This window comes from Thermothielavioides terrestris, chromosome 1 (assembly GCF_000226115.1).
Source record: "Thermothielavioides terrestris NRRL 8126 chromosome 1, complete sequence".
Lineage (NCBI taxonomy): Eukaryota > Fungi > Ascomycota > Sordariomycetes > Sordariales > Chaetomiaceae > Thermothielavioides > Thermothielavioides terrestris.
This window is the reverse complement of record NC_016457.1, coordinates 1,812,207-1,837,230: the sequence shown is the minus strand read 5'-3', so window position 1 is coordinate 1,837,230 and position 25,024 is coordinate 1,812,207. Positions and strand designations below refer to the sequence as shown.

Sequence of the window (25,024 nt, the reverse complement as noted above, 5' to 3'; positions counted from 1 at the left end):
TGGCTCCTGCTTGAGAAGATGTCGCACCCCGCGGGGCCACCCAGCATGAGTTGGGCTGCCGGCGCCGCTGATATACTACGACCCTATGGTATATACATCAACAAGATTGAACCAGATCTGGTGATTGGAAGAGCTCGGTACGTAGCCTTGGTGCGCGGGAGCCCACACAGAATATCTGCGGGAGAAAAAAAAAAAAAAAAAAAAAAAAAAAAAAAAAAAAAAAAAAAAAAAAAAAAAAAAACCCGTAAGAGCAACCAGTAAAAGTGAAGATCGGGCTCATGAACCACAGTCATCCGCGCCTCATTTCGCCTTCTTCTCGCCCAGAGCCGTGGCCCTCACCCTGAACGCATCGAAGATGTCATCTGCTGCGACATAGATGGCATACAGAGGAATTACAACCCACAGCCCGTTGAAGAAAACCAGGAAAACCCATTTGTACATGAAATTGCTCGTGTCGAGATTAGCACTGGCGGTCAGCCACTCCGGCATGAAAGTCATGTATCCTGCGCGTGTCAGTCCCACTCTGCCCAGCACCGATCAACGAGTAGGGGAAAGAGCAAAACAACGCCAGAACCTACCGCCATAAAGCTCGGCCGTCGCCAGAATGATCATCACCAGATTCGCCCGCGGGCTCTTCCGCGCAATGTCGTAGCAGACCAAGCACGCCATGGGCCCAGCAAACAGCACCGTGAGGATCTCAAGGCTGAGCACAGTCTGCCCAAAAGTCAACCAAGGTCAGCATCGTCACTCCATCACCAGCAACCCTTTTTATTCCTTTTATTTTATTTTATTTCCTTTTTTTCGCACTCTTCCCTATGGCAGGCGGAAAAAAAAAAAAAAGAAAAAGAAAAAGAAAAGAAAAGAAAAGAAAAGAAAAAAGAGAGAAAAAACCTACCAAGTCAACCCCAGCCCACCGAAAATCCGCCCTCGCATACACCATCCACAGCTTCGCCAGCGGATTCTCCCCGCCCGCCTGCGGACCGTGCGCCACCGCGACCGCGCCGCCCCCCTTCAACCCGCCGCCGAGATAATTCACCGGATCAGGCCAGTAGCCCGTCCCGGTCCCCATGCCCGTCCCCGTCACACCATCACCACCACCAGCAGCTCCACCGGCAGCAGCAGAAGCAGCGAGGATGCTGCCGACGGGCGCGGCGCTAAACAGGCAGTGGTACACGAAGCTGCCCTCGAGGAGGAAGTGGATCAGGGCGTCGAAGGCGTGCCACACGAAGAGCGCGCGCAGGCGGGCCGGCGTCGCGCGCGGGTCCAGCACGCGGCGGGAGAGCGCCAGGGCGGCGAGCAGGATGGCGACGGTCGAGGCGAGCGAGGTGAGTGTTGTGGTGTCGAAGAGGGAGGGGGTTGTTGTTGGGGGTGGTGGTGGTGCTGTGGAGGACATCTTCAGGGGTGTGTTGAGCGGGGCAGAAGGCGGGTTGGGGAGGGTTGCAAGGTGGATGGTATGTTTGTTGGGTTACCACTCCTTGGGAATGAATTGTGTTCAAAGAAATGAAGAGGGGATGAGGTTGGACATTGGAATCAACGCGTTTGGCGCCAAGACTGCTTTGGCGGCCGGCGCAACCCCTGTTCAGCATCGCCTTGGCGGGGTGCTGATTGGATGAGGCGTTGATGCATGTCGGGGGAAGCTGCGACGGCAGTGCGGATTAGTCACGTTCATTTTCGCGTTGTGGAGAGCTTCCTGGACCGCACTTCCATGCCAACGCCTCGAGACGACTACATTCACACACGCCGTCACCAATAGTCGGGAACAATCTCTCGGGCAACGGATGCGTATTGTTTAACTACTTCGGAGCCAGTGGGTATTGTGATGTGATGCGATCCATCCTCTCCCAGAAACCGAACATCCCAGAGAGATAACCAGGCAAACCCCTGAGACCCATCCTCCTCAGCGACGCCTCTCCAAAAGCCAGTCCATCATGATCAACTCGAAATGTGAAGGTTTCTCGTCGTCACGCCGGGCGGCAAGCGGAAAGAGAATTGTCAGAGCCATTGCTTCCAGGTTAGTGGGTGGTGGCCTGCTTGTTGGCCTCGGCCGAAGCGTCGTGCTTCTTCTCCTTGGTCTTGTCCGAGATGGCGTCACCGGCAGCCTGGAGGCTATTGTTCGAGTTAGCAGGCAATGTTCAAGAAGCGGAACAAGAGAAACGAGGTTGCCTACCGAGTGCCGATGCCAGCGTTTTCGTCCTTGGCGACGTCCTTGTTGGCCTCCTTGGAAGCACCGTGGGTGGTGCTCTGGAGCTTGTCGGAGACGTAGTTGCCGGCGTTCTTGATGGTGTCCATGATGGGTAGTTGTGGTGGTTGTCTTGAAAGTGAGTTGTGAAGAGCTGTGCTGAAGGTCTTGGCTTGGTTCAGATGGCTGGTGTGATCATGGGAAGGAAGAAAGGATCTGAGCGGCAGGAGGAGCGAGGCTTTATACACACCATCATCGCCCCTCGTCAGGCTTGCTTGCTAGTCTGGAATCTGGCATCACATGGGGGTCAAGCGATACGTCATACATGGGATGCTCCGTCCTCCTGGCGATCGGATGAAACTGCTTTGCGGTTGTTGGAGCTCCCAGACTGAACGGAAGGCCAGCGAAGACGGGGACCTTGCAGGCCACACGGGGCACGGTGTGACGTCAAAGATGCTTGAGCTCGGTCTTGTCACATAGGACAACCGCAAACGTTGTAGTGTAAACTCAGCTCTACGGCCAGGGTAGCTCGGATACATGCTGAAGTAAGCTCCATCCTGCCTCCTCATTGGCGTCCCCGCTGTGACTCCGGCCTGGTTCGTGGCCTTCAAGTGCCCTTTTTTTCACTCGCTGTAACCTCGGCATAACCACGCACATTCCTCAGCCGACTGAGCAAGGCCGTCTTCTCCTCTGTCCTTCTCTTCTCGGCTTGCGCCCACAGTAACTCCAGAATCGATGACGTCCTCGAGGTAGAAACTGGGAAACTGCCAAGAACACCGCCCGGGGAATATCTCCCGCATCGCGCTGGCATCCTTGTCACAGACGCAAAGCGGGGCTTTATGCGGTCAATCGGATGCGTGATTGGTTGCCCTACGGGACTGACCCACTATGACGTAGCTTCTGGCTTCCTCGCCTCGAGGCGCACCCTGTCGTGTACACAACGTGTGTGTGGTAGGCACACTACTTCAATGGCTGTGCTATTGTGAAGTTTGGCCTACGAGAAGCCGACTTACGCGTTCTCGAGTAACAGCCGCCCCTGCAGTTGGCCCAGTGAGGTCATTGGCTTCGCGACCGGCCCCTGTGCCCCGCCACAGCCTGGCCCCAGACCCAGAAACACTTCAGTACGGAGCATCCATACTTCCCAAAGTACAGTATCAATGTCATTGTGGCTTGTGTTCTCGTTACTTGAATATGCTTAGGTACCTATGGGCATACCTTTGTCAAAAATGAGCACGATATAACCGCCAGGTTTGTTGCCTCGGTGCCTAGGTGGTGTGCGATACCAGCTTGCTGACAACAGCAACAGTGATCAGTGCCAGTGGACCACGAGCAGCCGTCATGTTCACACTCAGCCACACAAGTTCTCCCCCCAATTTCCATTCAAACATTCGCCGCTGGGCATTCTCGCCTGTGAACCGCGATAGAAGCTCTGTGATCTCGGTGTATCTCGGTGACGTGTGCCTCGGTCCGGTTCGCGTATGGCAGCCCCAACGAGCCGAGCCGACGATAGTTCCGGTTTTTCCATGACCGATCCATTTTCCTGGTGATCTGGTGTGACTAAGTCTCGACATGTTATTGTCCGATTTACGTCGTTATGTTCAACAAACGGCAACGTGGCCACGGGCCATGAGAAAGCAATTGGTGCGAGGTGAGTGTGGTACATGCAATACCTCCGCATGCCGCGTTCGTGGGCACTTCATCCGTACAAAAGACGGCCACGAGTCGTACTCCGGAGATGATGCGTGCGAGGAACCTAGGCAGCGGCCAAGGTAGGCATGCATCTTCGGCCCTTCCTTCATTGATGTTCTGGGGGCATATACAGAGTACGAGAGGCCAGCCAACTCGTGACATGCCAGTCTTTCACAGGAATGAGGACTGGCTAACGAGTCCCAACACTTCTGGACCAGCAGCTCCCGCACCGTGTCCTATCAAGCTTGTGTCACACCGGGAACTTTTCAGAGGGACGAGGCTAGTGATGCCAGGAGGAACACTGCACTGCTATGTGCCCGGACTTCGTGATCTGATTTCCCGGAGACATCTGAGGCGGCCCGAGAGTTGGGGTTGCTTGGAACGCACGGCTTGCAAGCGGGGAAGACCATAGGCTGGTAAGTCCCATGAATATCCCCTTTACCTTGGCTTAGGGGGTCCTGTGTAATCGACCAATCAATTCCGCGCCAACGTGGCAACACAGCAGAAGCCAATGTGAGCCTCAACAATGTCCCAAGAGCCTCCGGAAACCACCAACCTGGACGTGCCTTCTATCTCCCCGTGTGGTATGTATTCCCGTATCCATCTCTTAGCAGGGTTGCATGCAGCCCTCATGGATCTCGCGCAGGCGGCGAAGAGTGGATCGGGCGCTCGCACCAGCGAGAGTTCTGAAGCCAAAGGAGGGTTAAAATCCGTCCATGATCCCTGGAGACAGAACCACGGTGGACTCACGAGAGTTGGTAGGCTCCTCCGGTCATGGTCTTCTTGCAGCGATGGCACTCCCAGATGCCTGCAGACACGCGCTTAACGGAGAATTTACCGCAGAACGCGCTGGACAGGAAAGTTAGAGAATGCTTGGTCTCTGGGCGTTGGTCTGTTGCAGTAGGGACGAATGGATGTCGGGACCACGCACCAGGTGTAACGAGCGTGTTGCCGTATCTCCAGGCGCTTGAGTTGCTTACGGATGGAAGCGCCGTACCTGACGTCGGTCGGTCCATGTCAGGAATTGCGAGGGAGCAACGTGGACCGAAAGCCTTGCGCGAGTTGGACTAACCTCACACCGTACTTGCCCGAAATACCGACTTCTGCGGCATTGTCAGTCAGCCGACCTCGAATGGCATGGAAAGGAGAATCTTGCTGCTTGTGTGTTTTGCCATATTGGTGGCGTAGTAGGATATTTAATGCGGTTGGCAGGTGCTGGCGGCGAGAACAAGCCAAAGAGACGGGAGGAGTGTGATGGATTTATCAAAGTTTGCAGGTTGATACACCGATGCCCTAGTGTGTGCCCTAAAGTTAGGCAGAAGAAGGAAGCGCAGAGGGGAGTTTACTGTTCGGGGCAGACCACTTCGTTTTACCACATGCTCCTTCCAGTTTGAGAACAAAAGTAGTTCGAGGAGTCAGGTAAATAATGGCAGGCGTGACCGAGGGTGCCTGGGGGATCCCCAGAAACCTGGGTTAGGGATCGCTCACACGGCCCGAGAAGCTTGGAAATTCAGTAGCCAAATGCGGAAAACTAGGTAACAGGCATAAGAATGCCAAATGGGATGTTTTCTTCCTCATCTTGCCGCGCTTCTGGCCTTACAAAGTGAAGGAGGAACCCTAGGATGACCAGGCACTACCACAAGGCCAGCGACGTGATGCACACGTACCTGGTAAGTAAGCTGCCAAAAGCGCATCTGCAACATGCATTCCATTCATGTAAACCTAGCAATTCTTGAGGTTATTAGATGGAATCGCGTCCTGGCGGAAACCATCGGCCGGCCGGCCGATCATGCGGCGTAGGCCGGAAGCGGATCTTTCGGGCCGCGCCAAGACCCGAGATGCGCCGCCGGCGCTGTCTCCACTTCTCCGGGTCTCCGCCACAACCGGCATCGGCGGCACGAAGAATAGCACCTCAGGGGCAGGCTACCGTAGGCCCACATCATCCTGTTTGATGGAAAAGTGCCGCCGTCTTGCCTATGCCACAACCTCCAAGGCTGAAGCTGCCGAGTACATCAATGGCGGGGTTGACTACAACAGGGCATACAACTGGGTAACACTTGCCCAATACCGCCTCGGACTCGACCACCACCCTTGTGAGGACGCAGCCTGATACGTTGCAGCCGGAGTCCGTCTGCCGCAATCGGACCACATGGGCGCGGTTGTTTCCGACCTATCTCCCCGGAACGCCCTAACGCTGAACTGGGAGTCTCGCGTTGCGCTTCTCAGGGATTTGAGTTCCAACTTCCAAGTCGGCCGTACCTCCGCCTTCACTGCCCCAAAACTAACGATCAAAAACCACAGGCATTATATCGACCACCAGGACTGCAAGTTCCTGGGCCGATCTCAGCGCCACGGGTTCCCCCCAATCATGCTGTGCTCTGGTATCGCAAGCCCGGGCTGCGTGGCTCACGTTATCGGCGGCATCGCGCTGGTCAACGTCGAATCCATGGTGGTATGGTAACAAGTACCGCTGATCATGGTTCGGGCCATGGAGTCTAGGCGACCATGACCCCGATGGATGTCGCTGTCGTGGACGGCAAGCTGGGACCCTTCATCCTACCCGATGAACGGAATCCGACGCTCTGCATCTATGAGCCCACGTGACGAGCTCCCGTTGCTGCTGCCCACAGGACAGAACAAGTGGGGCCATTTGAAGCTTCTCGTTGGAGCCTGTGTTCGCTGGGCTTTCTTCGAACAGGAAGGGGAGGCTGCGTATCCGCGAAGAGGGCTTCAGCCGCCAAGCTGGAACCCGTGGAACACCGTCGCTCACCGACCCGGCTGCCCCGCGAGAATGGTGATGAGCGTGGACAGGGAAACGCCTCCTCGTCTCGAGTGAGGGCGGGCCCGGCCGCCTTTCATGCATGCGAAGGCAAACTTGGGTCTGGTTGAAAGCGAATGATATTGAGCAGGCTCAACGAGGTGGTGTCGCCCAAAGAGGTTGCCGGAGCCGCCAGTGAAGGCGAAGGTGATGATTCGAGTAGCAACATGTAAGAGAACTGGACCAAGTGCTTGCTTAGCAATTGCTGCATCACCACGATCTTCATCACCCAACTGTTGCACGCCGCCGCCGGCGACCAAGTACAACTTTAACTATCCGTGGAAGATCACATACCCGGCTCTCCAACAACAGCTCCAGTGGCAGGAGGCCAACAAGTATCTCGGGCATCATCCACTGCGGCTTGCCCATTTCTAGCACCGCGTTTTCGGGCCAGATCGTCATCAAACATGGCGGCGGGCGTAATCAAGTCGGCAACCCGTTACGGCAGGCGAAAACAGTGCTGCCAGGATGGTCACCGGCTTGCGGTTCGATGGAGCCGGCAACGGCGAGTGGAAATATACGTACTCAAACAGCGAGCTGGGCACCATTACGCTTGACAACGCTCTCAGCATCGCGAACTTGAGTACCGCACCGTGTCTTATTCGGCGCATCTTGGCGCTGCCGCCGTCCACAGCCCGCGCACGTCGACGGGCACCTCCTCTCGGGTACAGCGTGGGGGGCGGTAGCCCAAGCACCACCAACCCGCGGCGCGCTGATGCAGATGTAGTATTCTCCTGCAACGGCACTCTCGAGGCCTTCGCCATGGCCGCGAAGCTGCCCGCTGTACGGCTTGCCTGGCAAGAGGGCTCCTTTATCATTTGATCAAATTAGACTGCCGGTTGCAGCAAGTGTTTCGCTTTCCGATCGCCGAGCTTACTGCACGAGCTATCATAGCTTGTAAAATAAAATGAACTTCTAAAGTTTGGACGAACCAAAGTTGAGTTGCTACCCAAGGGCGAAAGAGAACCTCCAAACACAGCGCAGTGGGGCTCTTTTGTGCGGATTCCTGAAAACTCGTCTCCACTCAAAAAGCTCGGCATCTCATCATCAGTTTCGTGGCAAACATTAGTTACATTCATTACATAATCCCGCAGTGCGCCTCACCGCCCTACTCATAACTTACACAGTATTGTGGGGCGCAGCTGCGCGGGGCAAAAGCCTGGGACAACCCAGGCGATGAGGCTTGCCTTCCGATCATTGTTGCGAGGAGTGGTGTGACTTACACTAGGGATCGAAATCGCAAATGTCTCGTGTATGCATCAATTTGACCCCCCTTGTTCGGGACTCGTTTAAATCCTGCAAGCCCTGAGCCTCCTGCCTTCTTGTCGAGTGTGGCTTTACACAATAGACGCATGCCGCGGCTGCGTCACTGTCTCCAGATCCTTGGAAGCCGATAGGCTCGTCGTCGAATCTTCTAGTGTACAAACCATTACACACCCGCACGCCGACCGGGCAACACGACCGCTGCCAAGGCAATTGCAAAGCCTCGTCTTCGTGCTCCCATCAAAAGCCTCCAGTTGGCGAGAGCCTCGTCTTGCTTGGACTGTGCTCTGGCCTTCGCGAGCATTTGCAGCCCTTAATCCAAGAGTTTTACGTGATCCAAACTCCAATACCCTTTCCTTGTGCCGTACCTGCCCCTGCGAAGCATCCAGAGCTCTCTGGAGCTTTCATGTCGCCACCAATTCCTGCCGCGGGAGCCACAGCCACCATTCGCCCACTTCATTGGCATTCTAAGCTGCAACGAGCGACCTGCAGCGACTAGAATCTGCTATCCACACGCTGCCCTTTCCAATTCGACGTCGACACAACCGACCGGCATATCTTCCTGCAACCCGACCCCATCGGGGTAGCGCAGGCCAACTCACTCCGCACAAGAGCTACCCTGCTTCTGCTTGCTAGACACCGACCACAGCAATAGCAACAACAACGAACAAGTAGATCAGACGCAGCAGCAACAGCAACAACAACAGCGTCATCTCATCGATTCCGCCAACGACAGCCTCGTCGACGAACTTACGGCAAACCATCCAAGATGGTCAAGGAGACGAAGCTCTACGACCTACTGGGCATTAGCCCCTCGGCCTCACAGGACGACATCAAGAAGGCATACAGGTACGTTCGCCGCCCATTTCCTCTCCTGTGTGCTGCGCTTCGGCACCTATCATGCGTGTTTCTTCGCACGCATCTAGCTCGACATAATCTGATTTGGTTCCATCTGCTTTCATCATCACCCTTGCGCCGCGTGACCCTGTTGCTAACCCCTCACCAGGAAAGCGGCTCTAAAATACCACCCCGACAAGAACAAGGACAACCCGCAGGCCGCCGAGAAGTTCAAGGAGTGCTCGCAAGCATACGAGATCCTCTCCGACCCGGAAAAGCGCAAGATCTATGATCAGTTCGGCCTCGAGTTCATTCTGCGCGGCGGCGTCCCCCAACCCGACGGCGCTGGCGGCCCGAACCCCTTCGCCGGCGGTGCGGGCGGCATGCCCGAAGGCTTCGCCTCGTTCTTCGCCAACGCCGGCGGTCCAGGTGCGGGTGCAGGCCCGCGCTTCAGCACGTTTAACTTCCACTTCACCGATCCCGACGAGCTCTTCCGCAACACCTTCCGCGACAGCGGGCTGGGCGGCGGCATGTTCGACGACTTGTTCGGCGGCGGGGCGCGGTCGTCGACCTCGTCCACCGGCGGGCGGAGCCGCGGGCGGGGCTCCTTCGGCGAGAGCGCGCGCAGCGCCCGGGCGCCGACGCCCGAGGTGACCACCGTGGAGCGGCCGCTGCCGCTGTCGCTCGAGGACCTGTTCCAGGGCGTCACCAAGAGGATGAAGATCAAGCGCAAGATGTTCGACGCGACGGGCAAGCGCACCACGACAGACACGGTGCTGGAGGTGCCCATCAAGCCGGGTCTGAAGAAAGGCAGCAAGATCCGCTTCAAGGGCGTCGGCGATCAAGAAGAGGGTGGACAACAGGACCTGGTGTTTATCGTCGAGGAGGTAAGCCACTTTTTCCCCTCCTGTCCCTCCGCTCATTCCCCTTCCCCCCACCGACCGACTCATGAATAGATTGGATACTAAAAAAACACTTCGCACACAGAAACCACACCCGCTCTTCGTCCGCGACGGCGACGACATCATCCACACGGTCGACTTGGACCTGAAGGAGGCCCTCACGGGGTGGCAGCGCACCGTCACGACCATCGACGGCAGGAACCTCAACATCGAGAAGTCCAACCCCACCCAGCCCGGCAGCCAGGACTCGTACCCGGGCCTGGGCATGCCCATCTCCAAGAAGCCCGGCCAGCGCGGCAACTTCATCGTCAAGTACAACGTCCGCTTCCCCATCACGCTCACCCCGACGCAGAAGCAGCGGTTGAGGGACATCTTGTAGATTTTCTCACACCGCCCCGTATCTATTGCGGTGATTGGAAGCGATTTTTTTCAATGGTGGGGTGGGCTGGAAGGATATGGTGCGGGGTGACTTTGGGTGGATGGGTGGCGGCGGTCTGCTTTTCTTTCCTGGGACTCGGAGTGCATATCACAGAACATCAAAGTACAAACAGCACCTCCTCATGACGGCGGCGTTTTAGGAGTTGCGTTTTTATTGGCGCCTATCTATTTCTTTCCTTGAGGCTGGGCTGCCGGCGAGGAGGGAGGACGGTGAGGAAGAAGGGGCGATACGGGATGGTGCATCAGGAGGCTGAGACTCGAGGGCGGGAGAAGGGGAAGGAAAATCGAGTTGGATTGACTGTTTCATTTTTATTTCTTTTTCCCAAGCAATCCCAGCCATGGCTTTGAGGGCTGCCTCCGGGGTCTGGAGCCTATTGAGGCCCATGGTTGCTGTCACGAGATTGACGATCACAGCGAGACGAAGACAAAGAAGACGAGACGAAACCATTTACAAACCGTTTGCGCTTTTGATCGTGATTCTCTCTGATAATAACCAACTAGTAGGCTCTGCAAGTTGATTATAGAGTAATTAATAGAGGGGGTTAATTACTCCAGCTTCAGCTTGTTGCTCCCGTGTATCGTTGGGTACCTGATGTAGGTTGGCCATGTAACGTCAGAGAGATTGCTCTTGTTTTCTTTCTTTTCATTATACACTAGCATTCCAAACGGAATGCTTCCAACAGAGTTGTTCTCCCGTTCAGGGCAAGCATGCACCTCGCCCCTTGCGCCTTCCATCATGTTCAGATAACCAGATCGTTCCTTAGATGGGCTCAACTCGCTCAACATCGGCAGTCTCCCTTCCCTCCCTCCCTCTCTCTCTCTCGCGCGCGCATATGTACTACAAAATAATACGCGTAAAATTAGAAAGCCAAAAAGACAGAAGTCCAGAATCGAAGACAGGCCATCCGAGATCCAAGCTCGTCCTGTTTTTTTATGTCGGTTGGGAAGGGCGGTAATGTCGCGGGTGACAAGATACCCAGAAATACTGCGGTTGCCTTTTGTCAAGTCAACGGGTTGAGTGAGCGTAGCTCCTCCGCAATGTAGACGCCAATGCCAGGGCAATCAATGATATTCACCAATACCATGTACCGGGTGATATCAGGAATGTTAGGAATAAGAAGGGGAGTAAAACGCCGCCCGGGCGAGTAAGTTCAGAATGAGAAACGACTTGGAGACAGCATCGTTCACCACCTGATCTTGCTGAGCCGCGTCTTCAGATCCGGGGTACCCGTCCTCAGGTTCCTCGACCCCAGCTTTATGACGGCTGAGCGCTCACGCAGGTCGAACTCGACGGCCCGGACCATGACCCGCTTCTCTTCGGGGATGGGGACCGGGTTCGGCCGCTGCGGCCGGTGCGGGGATCGGCCGGGAGGGTACGCGCTGCCTCCGGCAGAGCTGGAAGTGACGGAAGCGGCGTCCCACTGTGCGCTTCCGAGCTCGGAGCGGGACTGCGCCAGGGGACTGCCGTTGCTCGTCGACGGGCGGGACAGCGAGGTCTGAACGGGGCTGGAGCCAGGCGTGGGGATCGTGTTGCCGTAGCCGGTGCCGTCGAAGAAGTCGATGCCTTCCTCCTCGACTTCGGCAATCCACATGCCGATCCGGGCCGTCAGCTCACTGTCCCACATCGCTTCTCTGCGGGCGCTGCTCCGCAGCAGTTGGATAGCCTGCCTGCGAATGTGCGGCTCACGACACTTAGTGGCGACGACATACAGAGGCGGGACGATGCCCAGGTCGGCGCTGAAGCTCGGCTTGATGTGGCGGGCGGCGTACTCATGGCCGCCGAAGATGTCGGGCTGGTAGCGGTGCCGGTGGCGGCAGAAGGCCGGGTCCGGACACCGCCTTGCCGCCGCTCTCCTCTCCTCGTCGCCGACCACCTCGATGGCGAGGTCAACGATGTTCTTGAAGTAGGGGACGAAGTTGTCAAAGTGCATTTCGCTGTCGCTGAAGGTCATGAGGAACAGGATCTTGCCCATGATTTGGAACATCTTGAGTACGGCGATCGCGGCCTTTTCCTGGCTGCTTACGCCCGGTGCGGTCCGGGATGCGAGGATAGGGTCGAATGCTTGGGACCAGGCCTCTATGTCCGTTTTGAACGAGACGCCGTAATGCTGTAACGATGTGGGCAGCACGCCCATGACGCCGTTTTGAGCCTGGGCAAACATAATCTCGGTGAAGCGGAGGAAGCGCTCGCAGAGCCTGTCCCATGACAGGCGAGCCTCCATGACGGATGCAAACCGGTCCGGGATGGGGTCCTGACTGATGCCGATCGGCGACGAGGCATCGGACGCGGGAGAAGCGGGATCTTGCGCCTGGCTCGAGGTTAGGCGCACGACCCACGGCTGGGGGAAGTGGAAGGCCATGTCGTAAGATTTCGCCTGTATGGCGAGGCGGGTGAACATTTGGGTGAGCTCCTCCTCGACCGGCTCTTCAGACGAAGCGAGGAAGGCCCGCCTTCTCTCGGCACGCAGCTGCTCCAGCAGCCCCAAGCCCGTCTGGATCTGAACGATGGCTTGTCTGTGGTCGCCGACAAAGGAGTCAAAGCAAGCCAGCAGCACGCTGGCCATCAACCTCGTCCTATTCGAGGTTGTCGCGGCCGACTCCCCCTTCACCAATGCGTTGCAGGCGTGGGAATACTGCCTGAAAGCCATTTCCCAGTGCCGCACCGCGCTGTCCCGGGGGTCCCTGTCCGGGTATGGCGACGCGGGAGGTGACTCGTTCGACTTCTCCAACGTCTTGTATAAGGCGCCCAGCGCCACAACGGCGTGACGGATGGCCGGCGCGGAATGGCACTCCTGCAGAACACTCCGGGTCCAGAAGGCCGAGTCGAAAAAGCCCGATAGCTCGTTGGCGGTGTGCTCACGGAACAAGTGGAAGTACTGGCCTTCCTGGTCACTGAACGGTAGGTTCATCGACGGACGGTAGAGCATGGTCACGGCAACGGGAGTGGTGGGCGTCAACGGCGGGGTGGTCCGTCGCTGGTGGTACCTCACGATTCGCCTAGGAGGCAGCTGGACCGGCTCGCGGTTCAGTGGCGTTGCGCTCGGTGCCGCGGCCACGAGCGGCTTCGGGGCGATCTTGATCTCCTCGAAGGGACGCGCGCTCCGGGGCGGCGGCGGGTAGCCGGAGCAGATTCTCTTGGATCGGACACAGTTGGCACACGCAGGTCGTTTCTCGTCGCATTTGATCCTCCGCTGCCTGCGAGCCGCGAACGTCAGCGCCGCCCAGGTGCAGGGGGCCGTTCCGCGCGGAAAACGCCAAGGGATCATGCTTACTTGCAGTTGTTACACCCAGTCTTAACCTTCGGCTTGCTCGTCCGGACGCGCTTTGGCTTCAGCGCAGCATCGCCCGAGACAGGGCTGGCGGCCACGGCCTGGGGCTGCAGAGCGCCCATCGTCGATGTCAAGAAGGCCACCGCTAACTATCGTGATCGCTCCGGCCTCGGCAGCCCGCAACGGGGCAGGTGTCCAGCTCGTCGCTCTCGGCAGTTGGCGTTCCAGCGGCACGAGCTAACCCCCAACCAATTGCGCCGCCGGGAGTGGTACGGCCCGTGTCAAGCTCGAAGAAGCAACTGGAAGCTTGCCCACCGTGTGGGACGAAGGCTCCCCTAATCCGCGCCAGTCTTGGAGAGTTCGGACGACAGACCTCGCTTACTTCGTCGCGTTCAGATGATTTACAGTCAATCGACCGTATCGGACGACGGCAGAAGGCAGGGACGGTCTGCGGCTGCAGTGGGCGAGACCTGGTAGCCGAAGGGCAACGTTGAGGCGCCGACAAGTGAAAAGATCCCGCTGGAGTCGCCCAGCTGAGGATCGGGGTCGTGGAGGGGAAAAAGAAGACAAGACGGGGTCGACATGGGGCAGTGAAGTACCAGGATCCGGGGCGAGGCTCATGGGGACTTAAAGAGCCCAAATCTGTTTGGCCGCTCGTTCTGTGGCGGCCCTTGTGCCCCCTTCTGCAGGCCCACTGATCCGCTGCGTGGATCCACTGTAGCCCACTTCCTCCCTGCCGTCAGGGTCGGGACCGCTAGCCTCATTACAGGGATCTTGTCGGTATCATTCTCTGCGGCTCGGCCTCGACCGTGGTCCACCGCTTGGACGGGTTCCTGAGAGCGATAGGTGCGCTGGTGAGGTCGAGAGTTGCACACTTGTTGTACGCGGGTCGAGGAGTTGAGCAAATGCGCAGTGCCGCTGGACTAAATTGCGGCCTTAACCAAAACCGCACCAACACGAAGAACGTTTGACGCAACGCACACAATGTGTGCGCATTCCGACATCCAGGCTGATGACTCGACGCTCTCGCGATGACCCAGGGTGGCACACGCTGAGGTGGTGGCTCTCCGCGTCAAGTCCCGGATTGGTTGGCGAAGCTTGCTTGATTGCCGAACTTCTCGCTGACGTCGAAGGCTGGGAAGGGAGCAGTTGCTGCCTTCCAGGTTTCCATCCCCGGCTGCGATTGCGTACCTCTTTCACAGTACTGCAGTATTGCCTACACAGTACCTAATGTCGTCGCCGGTCCCATCTTGGTCGGAGCGTCGACGCTGTCACGACGGACGGCGCAAAGCCACACGCTCCAGGAACGACCCGCGAGCAGCCCGCCTCAGACTCACTACCTTAGCGAGCACTGCCTCGAGACTCGCATCTTTCCATCTCCCCGCGGCTCGCCCAACTGGGTGAAAACGCGAAAAATTCCTCAGAAGCCGTTTTGTGACCAAAGTCGGGGACGATCCTCGGCTCGAGAGTGAATGCATTTCGTATGCCCTGCCCTGCCCATACTCCCGTCCAGACTCGCGGTGAAGCAGCCGAGTCTCTGCACAGTGTCAACCCTCAACCCCCTCCCCACACCCCGCCCCGCATCCGCAGCAGCATCGTCGTCACTGGCCTGTGCCGGTGAGCCGAACAACGACCCGCGATAGCGCATGAGTGTCACAGACGCCCGTGTGCGACGGCCTGGCACGTTCTTGTTTTGTCACGATTATCCACCTTGTATATTTACGGCTTGTTAATTTGCTGGGCGTCTTTGCTTGGTCGCCACTCAGGATGCGGGGTCTGCCAGTCAGAATGCCGCTTTGGTCTCCACCTATCGAGACGATCGGCTGGGCCGCTGAGTGCCGTCCGCAAGTGGTCGCCGTCCCACCACCCTGCGCCGCTCCCTTACACGGTACTGACCAGCTCGGACCTCTTCCGGCTCTTTTCTTAGCAAGGCCTGAGCCTGGCCGTGGCCCGAGATGGAACATATCTTCCGACTGTCTGTCGAACGGGCCGTTTCCGACCGCGCTTGGGTAACCACAAGGGGGGGATCACCGAGGCGGCGGGTCCGGGGGGCCCACATCGAAGGAGGCACGGCCCCTCTCGAAGACGTGCCCCATCCACTTCAGCCCTACGAGGTGCCCGCAGTTGGGGGTCGCCGTCCTGCGTCTTACTTAACGCCGTCCCAATTGGCCGTCTCCGCTGTCGACCACTCCCGCGCGCAGTCGATCGATGCAGGCGCATCCTCTGGGCCGGCAAAGGAGCCCTTCCGTGTCTGCTGTCTGCGTGCCCAAATGACTTCACGCAGGTCCGAATTTTCTATCTCCACCCCGGTCGACGTGAACCACACCCAACTTGGTGCCCCTGGTTCGGCCATCGCCGTCTCACCTCCGGGTCCTGGAACGGCCGCGGCAGCGCGGTAAATCATTGCGCCGCCGGCACAATTGAAACTTGATACCCGAAACGGAAGCCGTGTTTTCGCTGTGTGGGTTCATTATGTAGTGTACGGAAAAGGTACCTATGTAACGTTAACGGTGTTGGGAGCAAGCCATTCGCAGCCGGGAAATAAGCGAAGCCAAGCATTGTGGCTGCGGCGGGGTCTTGCGCTCCTTTCAGGTTTTGCCGTCGGGCGAAAAGCTGCCACCCCGCGCTGGCTCCTCTCACCGAACTCCAGGACATAGACGCTGCGCCACACACTCGAGACACGGGGTGGCATTGCTGAGGTGGGTTTCGAGAAGCTCACTCAAATGCGGCCAGACCAACAAGAGAGAGGCGGTGAGCCCTCCCAAACCGGCGGGACCGTGACTGTTTCGTGTCGTGGCGTGCCAAGACGGTCTAAGCTCCGGCTCTTCTCCCGCGTCAATGGTCTGCTCTATCCGGAGTGTAGTTCGACTGTGTGGTGTAACCGCGAGAAGCGCACCTCCTTCAATGGAGCGTGCCAGACACCACAGCGAAGCGCCATGTAACCTCAATAGCCCCTGTCTGCACTATGGAATCCTGCCTGCATACCTACACCAGCCGAGGAGAGGAGAAAGCGCACGAAAACCACGTAGAGCTGCTTCTGACTGCATTAGGTACTGTGGCAGCATCAACGTTACATATCTAAGGTACATAGCAGGTAGGCCGTTTGGAGAATGGCCCAAGAAAACCTGGCAGACAGGCGCCAAAGCTCCACTCCAGCTGCAGGGTGCAGGGAGCTCTCGATTCGGCCCATCTTCCTAAGCCGGGCTTGCCGCCGAGCGTGATTCGACGGCGGTGTGATGCTAAGGTGCTGCCCCCAACTCTTGGTACCCAAACGCCCGGAAACTGAGTGGCTCCGCGGCGTGCCACCGAGCATGCTTGGGTCCGCCTAATCCTCTCTCGGCCAGGGAACGACACAAGCTCGGCTGGTCCAAGGCCCTACCACGATTGAGGAACCTCCCGTATTGCGATGTGACAAGATGCCGAGGAAATCGAATCCCACTGAGGCTTCCCAGAATCCATCCCATCCGAATTAGTGTAGACGGGAGGGACCTGGGATGCAATTGAGTTCTCTGCCAACAGCATGCACGTCATAGCTACAGGACATCCCGGCCAACTAAATGGACCCCACTTTTCTTTTCATCCCAACGCCATTGCCGATCATGAACGGCGTCTCTCCGTTCATTCACCGGCCGCACTGCAAATGACAACCCCGGATAAAGAAAAACAAGACAAAATCTGACCGCAAACATAGTGTAGATTGCTCACCGCCACAAGCCCTTGTTAGCGGGGACCATCCAACCATGGCGCCGCCCACGCTAGCCGACGTGATTTTCCCAGAGCAGGCCAACCACAACTTCTCGCGCATCCTGGGCGACCTCAAGCGCTCGAACCTGTCGGTCTCGAACCGGCTGCGGTCCATCTGCCGCGACGCCGCCTTCGTGGACGACGTCGCGACCGCGCTGGGCCACCTGCCGCTGGTCGCCAACGAGCGCTGCGGCAGCTGGTACATCGACCCCGCGCGCAAGGCCGCTTCGGCCTACTTCAAGAGCACCGACGGGCACACGGGCCAGTGGAAGTTCAGTACGAGGAGGCTGAATCTGCACCTGCTGGCGTTGATTGGAGATGCGGGTGGGTATGTAGTCCGTTGACTGTGTAGCAGGTTCTCATTGAGTTTCTCTTCGATATGCGGTAGCGTAATAGTTTATCGCCCCTTCATTCCACAAAGCCCGCGCCGGACCAGTCATCCATCATTGCATAACAGTCTCTGACTCACGCCTACACCTGCAGCTGTATTATCGTTGACTCAACTCGCCGAGGCAAACGTAAACCTCCCTCCCTTCCCCCCCCCCCCCCCCCCCCCATCTTCTCTTGAAACCATCAACTGAGACAAGAAACCAATCCAGGCATGCCCGACGCGCTGAGCAAGACGGTACCGATCTGGTGCGCCGTGCTCAACCGCGCGCTCTTCCCCTCCCCCGCGGGGGCGGCCTCCCACCACGACCACCACGCGCTGGTCACCCCGCCCAACGTGGTCTCCGCGTCAGAGGCGAGCCAGATATCCGCGCTACTCCCGCAGTTCGCCGCCTCGTTCGCGGCCCTGGCCATCGACCCGGCGCCGCTGCGGCGCCAGCTGCGCCACCGCCCGCTGCGCCCCTTCTGGATCACGCCCGAGGACGACGACAACCACCTCGCGCTCGCCGCCGCCGGCGTCGCCCGCGTCGCCCGCGAGCTCGACTGCCTCCCCGTCGTGTGCTGCACCGCGTCGCGCCGCGTGGCCGGCCCCGGCGCCGAGATCGGCGAGGGCGGCGGGTATGTCCAGGGCGCGGCTGACGACACGGAGAACTGGGCGCTCGGGCTGACGCCGGCTGTGTTTTGGAGGCATCGGGAGGCGCTGTTGGGAGCGCAGGAGAGCGAGCTGCCCGCGCTGATCGCCGAGTTGGTCGCGGGGGAGAAGGAGGAGAGGGCCAGGGCGGCGGGGGAGGGGGTCGGCTGGGAGGTGAAGAGGGTGGCAGCGCCGGGGGTGTTCGTGGGCACGCTGGCTGGGAGGGGGAAGGTTCTTGCCGAAGGCGGCGCGTGCGTGGTTGCTCTCGTGTCCGGGACGACGGAGCGGAGCGAGTGGGTCAAGGGGCCGGCGCACTTGGAGGTCGGACTGGGCAAGCACAAGGCTGCGAGTCGGCAGCTGCGGGATGCGCTGCCGCTGATCTGTGAGTTCGTCTTGCGGTACCTGAGGAGGCCACAGACGGGCGAGAACCGGGTCGTGGTGCTCTGCGAGTCCGGCAGGGACCTGTCTGTGGGCGTCGCTCTCGCGATATACTGCTGGTGCTTTGACGATGCCGGAAATGTGCGATCGGATAGTGACCGTGTGACGTTCACCAAAACCTCGATCCGGGTGAGGCTTGGGCACATTGTGACGGCGCTCCCGGAAGCCAACCCCAGCCGGGCAACGCTGCAGAGCGTAAACAGTTTCTTGATGGACTGGAGAAAATAGAGGCAAAATCACCGCGACTTTCTCCCGCCGCCGTCTATCGTGTGGCTCTATTCTAAACAAAAATGTCACCCACACCCTGCTGGTGGGACATGACGATGCCATCCTGTCTAACTGACCTCGCCCCCGGAAGCCAGTCCACCGCGCCAACCGAACAAGAGAGAAAAGCAAGAATCTGATCTAGACCTCGCCCTTCTCAATCTTGGCCAGGCAGTCGTCGAACTGGCTCCAGTCCTCCATGACCACCACGGCGCCGGCTTCCCTCAAGACCTTGATCATCTTTTCCCGCTCGTCCTCCTCGTAAGGCCCCACGTAGCCGATGACCTTGATGCCGGCCCTCGTCGCGCTGAGCGTGCCGCTCTTGCTGTCCTCGACGGCGACGCACTCGCCGGGCTTTTTGCCCAGCTTCTCCATCGCATACAGATAGATGGCCGGGTTGGGCTTGCTCGTGGGCGTCGGCAGGCTCGTGGCGGCGCTGAAGATGTCGTCGCCGAAGTACTTGGCCTGGCCGACCTTCTCGACGCTGGCCTTGACGCGGCGCAGGGCGGAGCTGCTGACGACGGCCAGCCTGTAGCGGCCCGAGGCGGCGAGGCGGGCGAGCACGTCGTCGACGCCCGGGCAGGCGACGAGCTTCTCGCGCAGCTTGGCGATCACCACGTCCTCCTCGCGGCGCACGTACTCGTCCAGCTCGTCGGCGCCCAGCTCGAAGCCGTACCGCTGCTGCAGCGACGTCATCATGCCGCGGAAGTTCTGCCCCACGAACTCGATGATCAGCGTCTCGCCCGTGAAGGGCTGCTGCAGCGGCACCTGCTTGGCCGCCGCGATCTCGTTGATCAGGTCCGCGCAGCCCTCGAAGGCGAGTTCTTCCGACAGCACCAGCGTGTTGTCGCAGTCGAATAGAATCGTGTTTATCTGTCCGGGTGGGGGAGGAAGGAGCGTCAGATAGAGCCCAGCAGGGACGGGAGGCAACGGGAGAGACTGGGTAGTGGGTGTAACTTACCTTGGACATGATGACGGCTGTGGATGGATTGGGCTGCCGCAGTACGTAGGCGCGTTCTATCTTGTGTTTACGATTCGAACCGAGGTGGACCTGTCTGTCTTCGATCGGTGCCGAGGCCGCCGTGGACGCAAGAATTGGCGTGTTTCAAAACGGTTTGGTCGAAGACGCAGTGCAGACTGCGTGTTGTGCGAAAGTGTCAATTGGACATGCAGACTGCCCGGAGAAATAAATAACTAACGGCCTGCACCCTCGGGCTGCGCCTGGCGAAGGGAACAGACAAGAAACCAACACACGGGGAACTTTAACCCCGCTCCCGCGACCCTGTTCATCAACAATGGAGCCCTGGAAGAAAGCCCCTCGGCACCCCAAGGCCGGACGGGGCACCTGTCGATCTGTCGTCATAGTGGAGCTGCAGCGGGCCGGTCCCTGGAAAACCTTTGAAACTCTGGCTGCGGCCGGCCTATCAGAGAGGGCCAAACATCCGCCCAAATTTAGCGCCGCCGTTTCAAGGTGAGATGGCCTGGGTCTTGGCGGGCGTTGTGGGGCAATCCTCGATTGAGATCTTGGCGACAACGTCCTGCCGTTTCCAGATGCCGCTCAGCCGGCATGCGATGCCGCTTCTCCGAGGTTCAAAGCAAGTTTGGCGAGTGTAGGGCTATTATCTTGGAGCTGGAAAGGGGGTTATTCCCACTCTCTGTATCGGGGCTGCGAAGGAATGCCGAAGGGATCGTGGGATGCTCAGTCAATGTCAGTCCCGGAGCTCGAAGCTGACGTTAGCCTTGGCCGCGCCGACCAGGTTGAAGGACCGAGATTCATGCGGTAATCCTTGAATTCAGGGTTCAGCTGCATTTGTGGAAACCGATACCCGCCGAGATAGCCCGAGGCGTGGCCGCCGACCCCTTCAACGGCTGATGTTTACATGCACTAGTAACTATGTCTGAGAGACCTCCACCGGGAGGCGGTATCAGAACGTACCTAGCGGATCATTCACTTCTCACGCCGAAGGCGGTGCAGCATTTAACACCTCGTAGATGTGTAGGTTGAGCAGTTCCTCCTCTAGAACCTATTGACCAGGTCAGCGGCAGGGGAAGGTAGCTGATCATCCAAGAGGACCGTACGTACGTGCTTGTCGCATTTCTGTCACACTACTTGCATTACCCAACATTATACAGACAGCTATGGGTGTGTCTCTATACCTATAAACACTGGATCACCTCTGGCTTGGCCATTCTCACAGTCTTAGTTCCACATTCGATCGACCCTTGGCTCTGCGCCCGGTAGGTGCTCCAGGGAGCAGGATAGAGAGCGCTGGACAACCGATGTCCAGTGGAACGGATGGAGCCGGTCGCCATGATCCTCAGCGGCCCCGCTGATCACCAAGTGGGTTCCGCCTACACGGGATGTATATTATTGTGTGTTTCCCAGGTCTTGGTCGGGGTGAAGGGGGATGTTCAAACCCTTTGGTACCTTAGCGCGCCAGGGGGGGGTGCCAAAATGGTCACCACCAAGGTTTTACCGCCATAAGATGGTATTGTAGCTGTATAACCATATGTCTATACCAAAACCATCACGGCTATACTCGTAGAGCTAAAATTGTGAAATCCTTGGTGTTTGATTCTAGTCAGATATTCTTTCGTCGACAAAACGGTCCCTATAATAGTGTTCAATTGAGTGCGTTGTACTGCTAAGGTAGTATATCCACCCTAGCTACAATGTCTATGCTATAGCTTCTGTCCCCACTATATAGTTGACTCCATTTTCAGTTAATCTTGCTCCTATATATATATTTCTACTCGAAGGACTATTTCTATTTATAGTAATCAACTCCGACTAGCAATATAGTGTTGAATCTACATTTTATTCTAGCTAGTGATAGTATATAGATAAGGAATATATCGTAGGGGTAAAAATACCTAGTAATAACAGCTATTCTTTTCAAGGGATGTTCTTTTTTATATAAAGGAACTATACCTAGATAGGTTTTGTTATTAAGGGGGTATCGATATACGAATCAGTCTACAATTCGAGACTATTTACAATAGAGGAGATATTAGCGTATTAGATAGTCTATGATTCTCGAGACTACTTTGTAGTAGAGGGGTATCGGCATATTGGACGGGCTACAACTTGAATTGAGCTACGATAGAGAGGGTATTAACTTAGAGTCAATCTATAATTCGAGACTACTTTATAGTAGAGGCGGTATTAGTATATTAGATAGTTTATAACTTAAACTATACTATAATAGAAAGGGTTATACCCTAGGAGATAGTATAGGCTACTTTTGGTAATAGAGATAAATTAGTTAGTATTAGCTAGGAGCGTTAAGCGTATTAAGCATCTTAGATCCTAACCACCTATATTTCGAAAATTAGGCAACCACTTCTATCTATTTCTTAGGGTATTAGTACCGTCTACTCCCTATAGTATCCTATAGATTAAGGTTACCTTCGACCTTTAAGCTACTATCCTATCTAGCGACACTACCTCGAAGTCGACTAACGAGATCCTTTTAGATATCGCCCCTCTATTGCTTAGTATCAAGGCTAGTATCAAGGCTAGTATCGAGGCTACTAGTAGTATAATGACCAAGCTTATCCTATATAACACTACTATTCCAACTAAGAAGTCGGTCTTCTCGACCTTCTCTAACAACTAGCACTAGCGTACTAGACAACAACCTACTTAGTAAGTTTGAGCTTATAGGTATTCTGCCTACTCCCTACAGTGTCTTGTAGATTAAGGTTACCTTCGACCTTGATGCCAATAGTATTATATCCTATATATTAAGGTTACCTTCGACTTTGATTATAAACGTTTTAGCTCTTGAGAAGGGCATTAGCAAGACCAACTATATTACTATTATTAACGACAAGGGCCGCCTATCTAAAGAGGAGATCGAGCGTATATATATTTACTAAGGCTAAGAAGTTTAAGGAGGAGGATAAGGCTAAAGTCTATTATATTAATATAGATAAGAAGCTCAACGAGTTGGACAAGAATACGTTCTACTCTAAGATAATAAAATCGTCAACTAGCTCAACGAGTTGAATAAGAATATACTCTACTCTAAGGTTGACAAGATTGTTAGCTAGCTCGACACGCTTTGCTCTAAGATTAACAAGATTATTAGCTAGCTCGATATACTCTACTCCGAGATTGATAAGATCGTCAACTAGCTCGACGAGTTGGATAAGAATATACTCTGCTCTAGGATTAATAAAATCGTTAACTAGCTCGATAAGAACTAGCAAGCTACTTGCAAGGAGTATAAGGAGCACTAGAAGGAGCTTAAAGCTATTGCTAACCCGATTATAATAGAGTTATCCTATAGTCTACGACTTAAATACAATTTGAACTAAGCTATAGTAGAGAGGGTATCGACTAAGAGTTGGTCTTTGATTTAAGACTACTTTATAGGAGAAGGGGTATCGATATATAAGATAGTCTATGATTTAATAGAAGTAGTTTAGATTGCTAATAATTACTTATATCTGTTTTACAGTTAGTCACTAGGTTTACCGTTGCTTCTTGACTTTAAGGGTGTATATAGTAGGGTTAGTAGCTTAACGATTGTCTCTTAGGTCCTATATAAATTAGCTAAAGCAACGCAATGTATTTGACTAACTGTGAAATCGTCTAGTGGTATATCTAATGTATATAGGCAGTTAATCTAGAAGGCAATCTACGAAGTCTTTAAGACGATCTAACTACGAGATTAGTAACTATTGCGTTATATTGGCCTACTATACTAGCCTACTATAGATATCTCTAAAACTTAAGACGCTATCTCTAAACTATAAAAACCCTATCTATATTAACAGATTAAGTAAGCTTAGATACTATTTTAGCAATATCTTCTAGATCCTCTACGTCCTCTATATATATAGCTATCTCGAACTTGAAACTCTCTTAGCCGTTAGTATATATAGCCTTATCCTATAGTATAGACTTATCTAGATTCTCTATATCCTTTGGATATATAGTATTCTCAGAAGTCTCTATATCCTCCTTATATATAACTATCTTAAACTTAAAAGTCTCTTCGCCATTGGCGTATATAGCCTTATCCTATAGTATAGACTTATCTAAATCCGCTATATCCTCTATATCCTCTATATATATAGCCTTCTTAAGAGTCTCCTCGCTATTGGCGTATATAGTCTTATCTAGCGGTATAGCCTTACCTAAATCCTCTATGTCCTCCGTATAGACGGGGGGGACCTATTTCGCTAAGCCTTTGTCCTTCTTCTACCAAGGTATAGTAAAGAGGCGGATCTCTTTACGCTTAATCAACGTATATATGTTAATAGGAAACTATAGAACCTTATCGACGACTAAGGGAGAGAATAGCCTATCGTCTAGGTATCTAATAAACAAGTAGGTAACTAGTTTATCGTTATTTTAGAAGAGAGTATAGGTTAAGGAGATTCTAAATAAGGAGTATATAAGATTGTTAAGTAGCTACCTAGCCCTCCTAGGAAGTATATTATATAATGTCTCAAGCTTTAGGGAATACCTATATATTTGACTAGTAAACTAGAGACGACGTTGTAGAATCCCAAAGTAATAGGCTAGTAGGATTGTAGTATTCCCTATATAATAGGCTTTTATAATCCTACCTTAGATCTATATAATAAGCTAATTAGCCTTATTCGCCTCTACTCTCTATTTAGGGCAATAGAGCTTAAAGCGTTTAAACTTAGTATCTGCCTCTATATTGTTATTGTTATTAGGAGGTGTTGTATACTTAGTGGCCTAGTCTAAGTCAGTGTCGTTAAGTATAAAATCCTTATCTATAGGATCGTCGTTATCCAACCTAAGCTCGCTTAGATCTACGATATACTGACAATTAGGCTTTAGATTAGTATTTACGATATACTAGTAGCTAGGCTTTAAACTGATGTCGAAGCTAGTAGAGGAGCAAGGCTCTTTATATTCCATTTCCTAATATTCACTCTCATTGTTTTACAACTCTTTAGGAGCGATTACTGAGTCCTCTTTAGTTATATTAAACGCTTCCGACTCTAATTTATCTACCTTTTTATTGTTCTACTTCTTCGACTTCTTAGAGTTTTCTAGATATATAAATATTAGTATTAGGGCCTAGTTGTTAGAATAGTGTATCTTACTAAAGGGCTTAGTTATATACTCCTTTAGCTTCTTAATATAAGGAAGGACTATACTTAAGAACCAAGGCTCTA

The 25,024-nt window shown here is 55.0% G+C and overlaps 9 protein-coding genes across 9 annotated transcripts; 4 read left to right on the top strand and 5 right to left on the bottom strand.

Moving 5' to 3' along the window:
* Positions 1 to 215: 215 nt before the first annotated feature.
* On the bottom strand, positions 216 to 1,660 carry THITE_2107087 (uncharacterized protein). The gene is made up of 3 exons (XM_003648944.1): positions 896 to 1,660; positions 579 to 714; positions 216 to 503 (listed from the first exon to the last, which is right to left on the bottom strand). Exons 1-3 carry the CDS (start codon positions 1,391 to 1,393, stop codon positions 301 to 303), a joined length of 837 nt encoding a protein of 278 aa, XP_003648992.1. The 5' UTR covers positions 1,394 to 1,660; the 3' UTR covers positions 216 to 300.
* On the bottom strand, positions 1,661 to 2,386 carry THITE_2107085 (uncharacterized protein). The gene is made up of 2 exons (XM_003648943.1): positions 2,168 to 2,386; positions 1,661 to 2,106 (listed from the first exon to the last, which is right to left on the bottom strand). The coding sequence occupies exons 1-2, from the start codon at positions 2,287 to 2,289 to the stop codon at positions 2,013 to 2,015; spliced, it is 216 nt and encodes a 71-aa protein (XP_003648991.1). The 5' UTR covers positions 2,290 to 2,386; the 3' UTR covers positions 1,661 to 2,012.
* On the top strand, positions 2,378 to 2,921 carry THITE_2107084 (uncharacterized protein). Its single transcript, XM_003648942.1, has one exon. It carries the CDS (start codon positions 2,480 to 2,482, stop codon positions 2,657 to 2,659), a length of 180 nt encoding a protein of 59 aa, XP_003648990.1. The 5' UTR covers positions 2,378 to 2,479; the 3' UTR covers positions 2,660 to 2,921.
* A 1,554-nt stretch (positions 2,922 to 4,475) lies between these two features.
* On the bottom strand, positions 4,476 to 4,990 carry THITE_2038228 (60S ribosomal protein L43; the record flags this gene model as incomplete). Its single annotated transcript, XM_003648941.1, has 4 exons — positions 4,476 to 4,554; positions 4,619 to 4,717; positions 4,800 to 4,865; positions 4,941 to 4,990. Coding segments are annotated over 4 exons (294 nt in total), but the record flags the coding sequence as incomplete, so codon positions are not given.
* Positions 4,991 to 5,870: 880 nt separating this feature from the next.
* THITE_108026 (uncharacterized protein) lies at positions 5,871 to 7,326 on the top strand. Its single transcript, XM_003648940.1, has one exon. It carries the CDS (start codon positions 6,018 to 6,020, stop codon positions 6,327 to 6,329), a length of 312 nt encoding a protein of 103 aa, XP_003648988.1. The 5' UTR covers positions 5,871 to 6,017; the 3' UTR covers positions 6,330 to 7,326.
* A 1,010-nt stretch (positions 7,327 to 8,336) lies between these two features.
* THITE_2107079 (uncharacterized protein) lies at positions 8,337 to 10,172 on the top strand. The gene is made up of 3 exons (XM_003648939.1): positions 8,337 to 8,798; positions 8,956 to 9,673; positions 9,774 to 10,172. The coding sequence occupies exons 1-3, from the start codon at positions 8,719 to 8,721 to the stop codon at positions 10,065 to 10,067; spliced, it is 1,092 nt and encodes a 363-aa protein (XP_003648987.1). The 5' UTR covers positions 8,337 to 8,718; the 3' UTR covers positions 10,068 to 10,172.
* Positions 10,173 to 11,196: 1,024 nt separating this feature from the next.
* THITE_2107076 (uncharacterized protein) lies at positions 11,197 to 13,597 on the bottom strand. The gene has a single exon (XM_003648938.1). The coding sequence runs from the start codon at positions 13,390 to 13,392 to the stop codon at positions 11,311 to 11,313; it is 2,082 nt and encodes a 693-aa protein (XP_003648986.1). The 5' UTR covers positions 13,393 to 13,597; the 3' UTR covers positions 11,197 to 11,310.
* A 3,538-nt stretch (positions 13,598 to 17,135) lies between these two features.
* THITE_2140896 (uncharacterized protein) lies at positions 17,136 to 18,823 on the top strand (the record flags this gene model as incomplete). Its single annotated transcript, XM_003648937.1, has 3 exons — positions 17,136 to 17,467; positions 17,623 to 17,657; positions 17,739 to 18,823. The coding sequence occupies 3 exons, from the start codon at positions 17,136 to 17,138 to the stop codon at positions 18,821 to 18,823; spliced, it is 1,452 nt and encodes a 483-aa protein (XP_003648985.1).
* Positions 18,767 to 20,082, bottom strand: THITE_2073494 (uncharacterized protein). Its single transcript, XM_003648936.1, has 2 exons — positions 19,821 to 20,082; positions 18,767 to 19,732 (listed from the first exon to the last, which is right to left on the bottom strand). Exons 1-2 carry the CDS (start codon positions 19,827 to 19,829, stop codon positions 19,001 to 19,003), a joined length of 741 nt encoding a protein of 246 aa, XP_003648984.1. The 5' UTR covers positions 19,830 to 20,082; the 3' UTR covers positions 18,767 to 19,000.
* Between the last annotated feature and the right edge of the window lie 4,942 nt (positions 20,083 to 25,024).